The sequence below is a fragment of the Parambassis ranga genome, chromosome 24, assembly GCF_900634625.1.
Source record: "Parambassis ranga chromosome 24, fParRan2.1, whole genome shotgun sequence".
Lineage (NCBI taxonomy): Eukaryota > Metazoa > Chordata > Actinopteri > Ambassidae > Parambassis > Parambassis ranga.
The window spans coordinates 14,097,049-14,109,482 of NC_041043.1; the positions used below are offsets into that span (position 1 = coordinate 14,097,049).

The 12,434-nt window shown below is 44.7% G+C and overlaps 1 protein-coding gene across 1 annotated transcript in view; it reads left to right on the plus strand.

Moving 5' to 3' along the window:
- Window positions 1-12,434, plus strand: part of epha7 (eph receptor A7) — a 77,367-nt gene that overhangs the window by 12,264 nt on the left and 52,669 nt on the right. The window contains exon 4 of the mRNA XM_028397638.1: window positions 5,685-5,840. Coding sequence (XP_028253439.1) covers window positions 5,685-5,840 — 156 coding nt within the window. The remainder of the gene's footprint in view (window positions 1-5,684; window positions 5,841-12,434) is intronic.

A 12,434-nucleotide genomic window follows, 5' to 3' on the forward strand; every position in this document is an offset into this window, starting at 1 on the left:
GGTGAAAAATGAGCCCACGGTGACTAAAAATGTGAGAGAACTGCTCAAAAAGGTTCTGCAGCCTGAATGCAATTTATCCACTATCACAAATGTTCAAGTCAAATCAAGGATCACCAACTTGCCATTTAAAAAAAAAAAAAAAAAAAAAAAAAAAACAGCTGCATGACACAGAAAAAAAAGATTTTCCAACAATGCAGAGCAAGTACAAACTCAGAAGTGAATGTTGGAGCCGTGCAGACAAAGCAAAAGACACTAGCAGGAAACGTGCTCATAAACCACAGGCGACAGGCTCCACGTCGCACCGCGCGCCCGGTCAATATTTACAAAGACGCTTCCCTATCAGAGCGGCCGGGACCACGGCGAACGTTTTACAGAAAGCTATGGTGTTTGTTTGAAATAAGAAAATAAACAGTTTCCTTTATCACGCTTGACCTGTTCCACCTGGCGTTCATCAGTGGCTGGGCCAGCATGTTGGTCCTGTCGGCTGCTCTCCTCCCTCTGCCTCTTTTATCACTCTAATGGGGTGCTATCTCCAGACTGCTCTCTCCGGGTCTCCGCAGCCCTGCTCGGCTCCCCTTCAACGCGCATTCTTTCCACATCCATCCCGACACACGGGCGGATTTAACACATAATCAGGCCGGACGGGAGGGCAGTGGGAGAAGAAGAGGGGGAAGGTCTGTGGTGGTGGCTGTGGTGGTGGGGGAGAGGCCCGGGCCCTGACAGGACTCATCATGTGAGGACCGTGGAGACAGAAAGGCCCACACTAGTCATTCTCACTTCAGCTCTGGCAGTCCTGCAGAAATCAGAGGGAATCTCCCATGTTCCCAGACTGCAGCTCACTTTTAGCCCCGTCCGCAGCAAGATTGAGACAGATGGGGAGAAACTCAATATCCCAGCTGCTTGCTGCTTGGGCAGGCTAGTCCCCTCTGTGCTCAGCAGTAATAAGGATTGTAACCTTGATTGGATTTGTGGGTTGTAAGAAAATAGGGAAGCTTAGTTTCTAGTTCCAGTAAGACAGAGTGTCGTATGAAGGTTTTAAACACTGGCATAAAGTACTGCTTCACACCCCCAATATGATGTTCATCACTTCATATGTATTTGCAGAGCAGTAGTCCACATAATTCCTGATCAGTCCAAATATGGGCAAAGCACAAGTAAAGTGGGGAAAGTAGGAAGCCATGCACCAGGGATGTTGGAAGTACGGAAACTGAGGGGGCTGCAGCACCAGTGACTAACTATAAAACATGGACGATACATTATTTTATGAGGCGGATGACGTGATGTAGCCGTCGGCTAAAGATTAATGCTGTTATTGACTGGTAGGTGTCGGTTCGGAGTGACGACTTCAACAAAACAATCTTGGTTTTCTTTGATAGTGGCGTCAAAGCCAAACTACAACAACACTTGACAACACTTGATTTTGTCATTTGTTTGTTGTTGCTTTTGGAGCCGCCCTCAAGTGGCCAATGTAGGAACTGCAGTTTTTCTTTTACATTAAGTTCTGAACTCTGGAGGCTGATGGTGATTCACAGTTTGAACACACTCCATATTGCTGCTCTTTGTCATGAGTCAAGTCTACTGGTCACATGGCCCATGTTACAAACATAGAATCCAAGTAAATAGATCATGGATCACACCCCCCATTATCTGATACTGTACCTGTGTCATATCAGTTTCTCCTAAAGTTCTGTGCTCGTTCTACCATCCAAGCCACTGCAAATACTTAAAGAACTACAGGGACAAATCTGGAATCCAGTCTGTCAGCAAATGCACAAGATTAAGTCGGGTGGGGGGGTGCCACAGCGTCACTGACACAAGAAATAATTATTTTCTATTTTGGCCAGGAAAGGATATGTCATGCTGTCGCCGTCACCTCCCCTCCCCTCCCCTCCCCTCTCTGTCCGTCACCCAGAGTGTCATGACACTGCCAAGAAATTGGATGTAATTCAAGAATGTTAAGAAGCTCAGCTTGGAGGGAAAAGAAATAAACGGAGATCTTACAAAAATAGAGAAATCCGTTTTTTTTTCCTTCTGCGTATGTGTGTCTGCATAAGATAAGGAGACTTTGTTTCACTCTGCGGGCCAGTGTCGGCCATGATTGAGACGCTTACAGTCACAGGAGTGTTTGATTATCTCCATCCCGCTGCTCTGAGGACCTCCGCTTTCTCAGGCTCCTCTTCCTCTCTCTCTCTGTGTAAAATTGCTGACTGCAGCCTGTCCCCCACACATCACTGAATGAAAGTGCTTGACCACTGCAAGGGAAATTACAGATGCTGGCCCCATAGCCTGGCTGGAATGTAGAGCTTGTGTTTTCTTCTCTCTCTCTCTCTGTTAAACCTCACTTCGCTCCTCCAAGGACTGACTAATTTTTCACTGTCGTCAATAAGCCTCCTCTTCTGAGCTTCTTCTGAGGGGCCGACTGTCTGCCTTTATCTGTGCAAGAAGAAGAAGACCAGACTTACATAAATGGGCCTTTTTTTCCCAAAGAGTCACTCTGAAACACTTCATCCCTACAAATGTAATTACACGTTGGACGATAAGTCCTCTTGTCAAGTAGCAGTCTGGGCTTCAGTACAACGTTTAAACATGTTTGTGTGTCACTGTTTGCCAGTAAGGTGTCAGTCATTTTGTCAGCTAAGAAGGCTACTGGGTGAACGGACACGGTGTAATAGCTTCGTAGATATTTCCCCTTTAGAAAGAGAAAGTGTTGCTGCAGGGACAGTTGACAAAGAGCCTCTCACTCAGTATCATCCCATCTCGACCGGAGTGTCTCCTCAGCGTCTCGTGCCAGGAAAATAAAGGAGAACTCGCCAACAGCGTGAGTGCTGCTGGGACAGGAATGCCGGGGCTGGGACGGCTGTGTTTGTACTTGTCACTCAGCGGCGAGGAGAGCTGCAGAAACACTTAGTTGCCGGTGTCATACAGGCAGTCGATTTTTGAAGCTTCGTTTGCCGCCTTGTTGCTTCTGCAAACATTCCCGCGAGCCGGAGTCGGTCATTGATAAACACTATAGGCTGTCACTGCAGAATGAGGCCATGTTGTACATCGTTAGATCGTGTTAAAGGACGGGTTTGCATCTTTTTTTATTTTTTTTGCTATTTGGGTCACATAATAATTATGATAACACTGTACTCACCACAGTCATTTCTCAGACTGGGGAAATGTGGCCAATGGGACAAGAAGCACAGGAGGTCAGACATGTTGTAAAGCTGGGACAGAGGAGGATATTTAAAGCAGATTATTGGTCCATGTGCTTTTTTTTCATATCAAGACAGTTCAGTCTGAGGTCAGACTTGTTGAAAATTAAATTGTTTAGCTCACATTTGAGTTATCAAACCTGTAAAATTACCATTTTAGCACATCCAGTTTCATCATCCTGAAATCAGTGTTTTTTTTTAGATGTGTTTTTGTCTGGCTGCCTACTGTCTGACCTAAAATATGCTAGTAAATATAAAAATAAAATAAATATTCCCATTCAGCTTTTAACAGCTTAATCCAAGGTGAAATAGAAACTGAAAGCTCAAAGTAAAGTAAAGTAGTAAAGTCTAAACAACAAATAACCAATTATTCATGTCCGTACTTAGTTTTGTGTTGTTTTGTTGTTCTTTCTCAAACGTTAAGCAGATGTTTTTTTGAAAGAAAATTGAGGTTTTAATAGTTTAAGTTTTAAAATTTCCAACAGGAACGTTGAGAAAAGTGAAGAAACATGAGTGATACATGGTAAAAAAAAACGAAGCTGCTGTAAATAGCTCATCTTAATCTGCTCTGTGGATCCTCTTGTCTGCTGGAAAGGCGGTCGTGTTGTGAGATAGCCCTGGTCCCAGCTGGGTTTTCTCCCTCTGGCCACCCATCAGATGAGCTCTCCGAAACCCAAAAGCAAACACGCCATGCTGACTTATCAGAATGTTAAAAGAGCCCCAGCGTGGCGGGCGACAGCAGTGGTGGATCTATGTAGCCAATCTTTAACCTGCTGGAGAAAACCCTTCAGAGTCATTATCCGTGTTGGGAATGTTTACAGAATTTATCAGATACTAAAAGTCTGTTGAATGTTATGGCTCATCGGAACTGTACATACACAGTTAAACATGGAGTGAGCTCCTGAAAGCTTCACTGTGGATCCATATTATTCTGCCTGGTCAGCATCCAGCCACAGCCTCCTCGTGGCTCTGTTTTCAATTACCTGCTTTAAAAAAGAAGGTGAAGGAAAGATTCAAGATAAAAATTATGTTGTTTTCCTTCCTGGAAAAAAAAAAGTCTTGTTTCACAGGGCTGCCGTGGTGTGATAAATGGAGAATGACAAGGCTTTCATGTGGCTGAAATAGGGATACCCCGAGCCCCAGCCTCCTCTTCTTCTTCGTCATATTCTTTTTCACGCGGCTCTGGAAGTGTTAAATCCAGAAAATTCAGCATCCTCTGTCCCTATTCCAGACCTGTCATAAGGAAATTTAGGACGACTGCAGAACTGTATTGTGATCTGATATCGGTGGAAGCCTGTGTGAAAATCATTGCTACTCATTTCTGCCCAGTGACTCATGAAAAATGCATTTTTTACCATAATTCCATAGTTTGTATGCAGAACTATTCGCAGTATGGATTTCTTGCAGATTGTTTTGGAAATCATGTGGCAGAGATTGCAGATTTTCCTCCCAGCTTATAGCTGCGTTTTGCACACATACAATCAGCTGATGTGGATTTACCTGCCTCACAGAGGCAGAGGAGCCATTTCACTTCCTGCCCCTCCGCTCTTGTGCTGCTGTGAATCACAGCACCTGTTGTTTTCCATTATTTAATCTGTATGTTGGGATTAGAAAAAAAAAAACATTTGTATAAGAATGATCAGTGAACGTGTGCGTGTGGGTGCCCGCAGCCTTGCATTCAGAATTCATTTTTTGATGACACGGCCGTGCCGTTTGTCTGAAGGTCAGGCTTTTTCGAGCACCCCGTGTCTATAGACAACAAAAAATACACAAGATACAACACTATCTCACCGCACAGGCAGTGATGAGTCTGTCTTTATTAGTAATATATCAGCAGCCTTGGCTGTGTTTACCTGCTTGGTCAAAGGTAAAGTGCTGACATGATCTATGTGCTTGTGCTTGATGTATATATAGGCTTATCTCCGAATGTTTCCTCTCACAGATAGCACTTGTTATAAACAAGTGGGACCCCTTAGCTGACCCGAGGACTCATCAGAATAAAAATAGCCTTGTTATTTTCCTCTCAGAGTGAGAGGCTGTAGTTTATCCCAAGGCGAATGCCTCCACATAATGCGTTTTTTTACATGGCGCAGCCTGCTTGATGGAGCCCGAGGGGGGAAAGGTTGGTGCACACAGACAGGAGCACGGTGGTTTGTTTGTCTGTCACGTCCTCCTGATGAGGATGATGATGATGATGATGATGGGAATTCAGGTTTGAAGCTAAGTCTCTCTCAGAGCTGTGTTTGCACAGGATTGATTTTACCTCAAGACATTCAGTGATTTGTAATGACTGCCCACATCATCAGTGATCCTGTGTGAACTACAACAAATCAAAAAAGTGGCAGCGAGCTCGTCAGATCAGTGTTTGTGGTTAGATCTCAAGATGCTTTCTATGTGTTTCCTTTTTCAATAATTATGTGTACACACACACACACACACATGCGAGCTCGGCCTCTGATTGTTCCTTTCTTCCTTTTCTTTCCGCAGCATGTGGTCGTGGTTTTTACAAGTCTTCCTCCCAGGACCTTCAGTGCTCTCGATGTCCAGCACACAGCTTCAACGACCGCGAGGGCTCCTGGCGCTGCGACTGTGTGGACGGCTACTACCGAGCACTCTCTGACCCTCCCTCTGTGGCCTGCACGAGTAAGTCTGCCAGCCTGTTGCTAGGTTAGAAACGACACGCTCCAGAGCTCGGTGCAGCAGACCCTGTTCAGTCACACAGCCTGGTCTCATGAAAGCCCCAGATGTGTTCCATAGCTGTTCCTCTGCCTCCCCAGCATGTCATTATAATTATGTTTGCAGGCTTGTGTGTCTGTTTTGTGTCTTAGCTGGTTGCTAATGATGAGAGGAGCAATTTGCCATTTCCCGTCTGAAAGATTGCAATTACAGTCGGCAGCGGCGGCCCACGCAGCGCCCTGCGTCTTCATTTGTCCTGGCCAGTGTAACAGCTCTGTGACAGCCATTGACAGCTTATTTACACAGGCTGGGGGGGGGGGGGGGGGGGATTCAGCCTGAGTGGGCGGGGCTCATTTGCTTCCAGATCCTTTCCCAAACATGTTTACTTCAAGGTGCTCCTGGTTTTTTTTTTCGTTTAGCTACTGTGCACAGGGGAGTGGCACATCTCAGCAGGCACATGTTAGCACTGTGCTTTATCTCTGTGTGTAAACAGGACCCCCTAAACCTAATCTCTGCACCATATCTGTGTGCCTTCTTTCTCCTGATAACCTGATCACAGTACTCCTGGATAGACCCCACAGGCTTCTTCTTCTTCTTCTTCTTCTTCTTCTTCTTCTTCTTCTTCTTCTTCTTCTTCTTCTTCTCCTGTCATTCCTCCTTTGATATGTCTATTCAGAAAAGCAGTTCAATTAGCATTTCAGATTGTGCTAATTTATTTTGTATCGTGTTTATTAAAAACAACACAAAAAAGACAAACATACACGGAAAAATATGCACGCATGCCTGGTCCACATCCTCACCAGGGCTGCTTTTTCCCTGAACACCCAAACTAGGGCAAGTCAGAATCTGTAATGTGTGTGTGTGTGTGTGTGTGAGAGAAAGAGACTGCTGGTGAGATATTATGCAAATAGTAGAATCAGCAGTGGCTTGTCTATGCATTAAATCAGAGAATCAAAGAGAGGATTTAGTGGATTGGAGGTTGGATCTAATGTTGTAAATTCCAGGAAAAATGATTCTTTGTTTTTTTACGGGCGTCGGTGTAAAGTAGCTCCGTCTCTGCATGCAGCCGAAACTTTTGTGTGTGTTATGTTGGCAGAAGTGCGCGTTGAGCGTGTTGAGTCCTGGAGTTTGAGAAAATTGAAAAAAAAAAAAAATATGAATACTTGGATGAGAAAAATGTCAGTCATTTAAAGCTGTAATTTCACACTGACATGACTTTTTTTTTATTTTGGGGTTTGGCTTTCTGTCTTCCACTCAATATGTCTGTCTCATGTGAAAGGGTCACTGTCAGCTGGCTCTGGTGCGCTGCATTCAGCTGATGGTGCCTCCTGTTGTGGTTTGCAGCTTCAGTTTATGAACTGAACAAATAAAAAAAAAGGAAAAGAAAAGTTCTTTAAATGTGGAGAACAAAGCTATCCATTGTGCTCTGCCTCTGACAGTGAATCTGCCCACACACACATCCTTCAATGTCTGACAGCCAATAATCGGTGCGACGTGGCGACCGTGATGACACAAGTATCCAGATCCATTTGCTCCCATGTGAAGCTAACATGTTAGACTACACTCTCCAGCATATAGTGAGATTATAGACTAATGAATAGTTGAATTTATATGCTGAATATAATCCCATAATAGCAGGTGTATGTGAAGAAAGAACAAATGGAACATTGTGTTAGAGCTTTGGCTTCTTAAAAGCATTGAATCCAGTTATGGATTATTAAACAGAAGGTCTGACTTTGGTACTGATCCAAAGTTGCAGATTTTTCCTTTTCCTTGTTTGGGTATACCACAGCGGCCTCAGGGTCCCAGGGCCCCCTGGTGCATTGGCTGTCAGCTGATGAATAGCAAATTTGTTTGTGAATAAGCACAGCTAAATGGCACAATCAGCTCACTCGGTGTCCTCTCACTGTAAATGGTAGAAACGCCACCTTGACTCAGACCCTTGGAATCCCATCATCATGTGACTCAGTCTGCAGATCTCACTGTGTCTGCACTGCCCATGTGAGACACACCCTCTCCTTTGTTTACCTTCAAATAACTTGTGGGCATCAAAACAAACAGGACACACACAGACAGATCCACAACACTGGCTCCAGCCGGTTCAGTCACTGCGGGCTCCTTACACCTTTATGGCTCGATGTGCAGATGTTTTCTTAACCGTTTGCATTTTTTTACAGCCTTTACAAACTCAGAATTCACTCTACTTTGCATGATGTCACTAAAATATCCAGCTAAACAATGGACTGCTGGTCCAACGTGGCTTCCTCGTTACATTGAGAAGTTTCTCAGTGCAGACTGTTACAGCTGCAGTAGTAGTCATGTGTAAACACACATATTAAAGTTCAGATTTATTTGTTTAACTTCATTTCGGTCTCTCTAAGCCTTTGACAAGGACATGACTGAGGCTAAGTAAATCCGAGTCCTGCCAATGACCACAAACCACCAATCTCTCCGTACAGCACAGAGGCAGCCGTATAGATCTTGTTCTAAACGACAGGTCCATTACTCACTTCTCCAACCATCCTAATCGGATGTTAACGCTTCACTCTAACATCCCCCACTGATCAAGGGCAGGACACACACACACACACACACACACGTTGGGTAAGAACAGGAGAAAGTTCTTTTCAGTGTCCTCTGGCTGTTCCCTTCTGGGTAATCACCTTGGCCAAGTAGTGCAGTAATTACTGAAGTTGCCTAATGCACACTTTCCATTATTCATTTTCATTAACTTCGGGTCTCCACTTGATGACCCCATACCATTATATGTAAATATGTATTTTTAACTTGTATGAACAGCTTCACCCTCCTCAGCCAGCACGGTTTCTGCACGCCTTTCTGTACGTGCGCTCCCTCATTCAGCGCTGGATTAAGTCGGTGTGACCAACAGACACTGTGATTTTTTTTTTTTTTTAATGCCTTATGCCAGACCAGCAGTGAATAGTGATTGAAAATGAATTTGCACTCCCTGAATAAATAGCTTGATTGACAGATTTTTTTTTTCTTTTTACAGCTACCTTATTGTAGGCCTTAGCACAACAGTGAGATGGATCTGCGGCACACAGAGATTAAGAATGTGTCTATGAGGATTTGAGAGGAAATGAGATGAAGATATAATGTGGGGGGACATGAAAAGCCAAATCCATGCTGAATAAAGATGAGGGGGAGAAGTTCCAAAAAAACATAGCTCCAGATACATAGTCTCCCATGTGGTATGTGTTGAGAGAGAGAGAGAGAGGGGGCGGAAGGAAGAAACGCTATTGTTTGCTGGATGTTTGTCTGTGCCATTTATATGCAAAGTTAGGAGAAGAGATGAGATATATGTGGTCGCCTGTATAAGGAGGCGTTTTCTCCAGAGGCGTGGTGCCGACTGGAGCTGTTGACAGGTTGAGGAGTTGGGCATCAATCATGCAACAGCTGTTGTTGAGTTGTGCTTGGTGCGAGTCGGGGGCATTTGTTAGCAGTCATCTCCCGCTCCTAACCCACAGCACCCCCCCCACCACACACACACACCTACAGCCACTCCCCTTCAAATGTGCCATCTCAACAAGTTGATGTTCAGATTGTCAGAGAAGAAGGCATTTTAACAGCATATAACCCAAAAAGGAGCTTGTTTCTTGCCTCCGACACCCAGTTGTAGCAAAGTCCATCCATCTTCTATTAACCCATGTCGTCCTGCAGCGCAGGGTCACAGGGGGCTGGAGCCTGTCCCAGCTAGCTTTGGGTGGACAGGTCACCAGTCCATCGCAGGGCAACACACAGACAGACAACCATTCAGACTCACACACACACACACACCTATAGGGAATTCAGACTCAGCAATTATCCTAGCACGTCTTTAGGATGTGGGAGGAAGCCGGAGAACCTAGAGAAACCCCACGCAGGCACAGGGATGTAGCAAAGTCAGCTAAAAGAAATAAAGACTTTGTGTTAACCAAATTCTGTAAAAAAACAAAACAACATTCTGTGCTTGTGAAGCTATATTGGGGCAGCAGTGGCTCAGGGTTGTCCCATAACCAGAAGGTTGGTGGTTCAATCCCAACTCCTCCCTAGTCATTGTTGTGTGTCCTTGGGCAAGGCACTTTACCCACACTGCTTCCAGTGTACTCACTGGTGTGGCGCTCCTTGCTGGTCACTGTATGACACTGTTTGGCAGCAGCCTTAAGCAGTTTCCCTCTGGGATTTTTAAAGTATGTAAAATAAAAAAAAATATATAGATGACTCACATGTGACCAGCAGTCAAGTGAGGAAAGAAATCTGTTTTTCTGCCTTTGTATAGCTGATGTGCAGAATAAAGAGGGGAAAAAAGGGGGTTTTACAAAATAGTTAACATGTGGAGCTCTTGTTGTGCACACTGATTCAAGTTGTCTGCATAAGGCTTTCTTCAGTCGCCTCTCCTTCTAGCTGTGATGGAGGTGTTTCCATAGAGGTGCAGGATTTTATACTGCAGTGAGAAATGAGCACACACATAGGGTTTAAAGCTATGAAGTAAAAAAAAAATACCAGAAATGGCTTTTGGGTTTCAGAGGGTTAAAGTCTTATGTTTCCCATCCTGGTCATGAACATCATGTAAATCCTATGAAAATGGCTACATGTTTCTGAGTCCATGCTGTAATTAGATAAGGCCATGCAAATACAGCCAGTTCACTCCAAACCAGATTCATAAATCCTCCCACATGTGAAGGCATCCTGGTGGAGGGAGGATGCCCAGCGCCATGCAGCTTCACATGCTTTCATTAAATCCTTCCTGGCATCATAAATCTGCGTGTGTATTTTTTGCATGTATTTCAGCAGTTTAGTGAGAAAGGAACTCTCCGAGCTCTTGGCCCATGCAGCCAAAAAATGTGTGTATTGTTCTACCACAGTCTTAGCTATGCTCCGCTTTTTTTTTTTTTTTTTTTTTTTTTTATTCCTGTCCCCGTGCCATCGTGCGCTCTCCGGAGACTGAGACTGAAATGGAATTTCAGCTTGCAGCACACACTGGGCGCGAGCAGCAAATCCAATATTGAATCCGGTGTGGTATTGAAGTAGCGTTAAAATTTTTGGGGATATTACAGCGCTAGCAGTTGGAAACCCTTCAGCTAAAACACTCCTGTCTGAGCTCTCTTCCTCTCTTATTCCCTTCACACTGGTTCTGCTGCAGCCACATCATTAGAGGCGAGGTCACGGGGTCACAAAACACATTTGTAGAGTGAGGATTACCTCATGGGCGATTTGAATACCACTCACCCCTGCCGCCCCTCTCTCCCCACAGCTCCCCAATTAGAGCACAGACAGCTAATAGGCTGCGGAGGGTTAAGTTAGCCCAGAGCACCTCTCAAGGCCGATAAGCGGCAGATTCTTTCCTCCTAAGCCTGGATTTACTTGGAGTCTTACAACTCTGCTCAGGGTGGAGATGGTCTTTGAAACATGACCTAAAAAACAATCTCCTGCTACAAAACAATATATAGTGGATACACCTCTCTTTCTCACAGTTTGTACACACACAGGAGTTCTTTGTACATTCCACACAACCTCTGCCATGTTAGCATGCAAACGCTGTAGCAGGAAACATCAAACCGTGCATGCACATATTTCATATTTATGCGCAACAACAGTGCACACAGTCCTTTACCCATGCTTGGTCACAGTGGCAGCGAGTTGGAGGGAAGCAAGCAAGTGATTGAGACATTTCAGGCTGTGGGGGCTCTGGCAGGCTAATCCGTGAAATGAAACTTGACTGGGAGGATGGGTGAGGGGGTGGGGGAGAGAACACGGAAAGATAAGACAGAGTGTAGAGGGGGGGAGAGTGTGAGAGAGAGAGAGAGAGAGAGAGAGGGCGGAAAAAGGAGCAAAAAAGAAGAAGGAGAGCGACAAGCCCTTGAGCTACAAGGATGAGCAGACAGACAGACAGCAGAGGGCTCGGGATGTGGTGCAAATCTGTGCTGCAGGTGAAGTCGGGGTGAGAAGAGTTTCATGTTCCACAGTCCAGACAGAGAATATTCAGAGGAAGAAAGAGACGCCGAGGCAGAGAAAGGAGAGGGAAGAGGGCACGCCTGGCTCCTGTGATGTGTCACGTCCCCTTTTATAAGGGGCTGAGAAATTAAGTGTCAAAAACTGCAGTTTCATGATGGGCCACTGGAGGGTAAATCCTCATATAACACCACGGTGAAATGCCCAACATCATAAATGGTAGTGAAAAGTGTAAGAAACTGTTAGCATAGGCTGCTTCTGATAGCTCTGCATTAGCATTGAGTGTTTTATGGTGAATATAATGGAGAAAGAATTAACGCCATGCATCCATTTTCTTTCATAAAAAGCTTAACATTATGTGTCATTAGCTGCCATTTGGATTAACTTTAAGCCTGATTTACACTTAGACTGTACCTCGCACTCGCTGCACGACATCTTCCAGGAAACATATTGACATGTTATGCAAGAACACCAAATATCATGTATTACTTTCTACACATTATGGATCAGGTCGTATTCTGCGCTAATGAAAGACCACACTTCGTACACACCACGCTGTCCAACGTCTCAGTAATCCATGATGCAGAACAGGTAATTATAGATATAGAA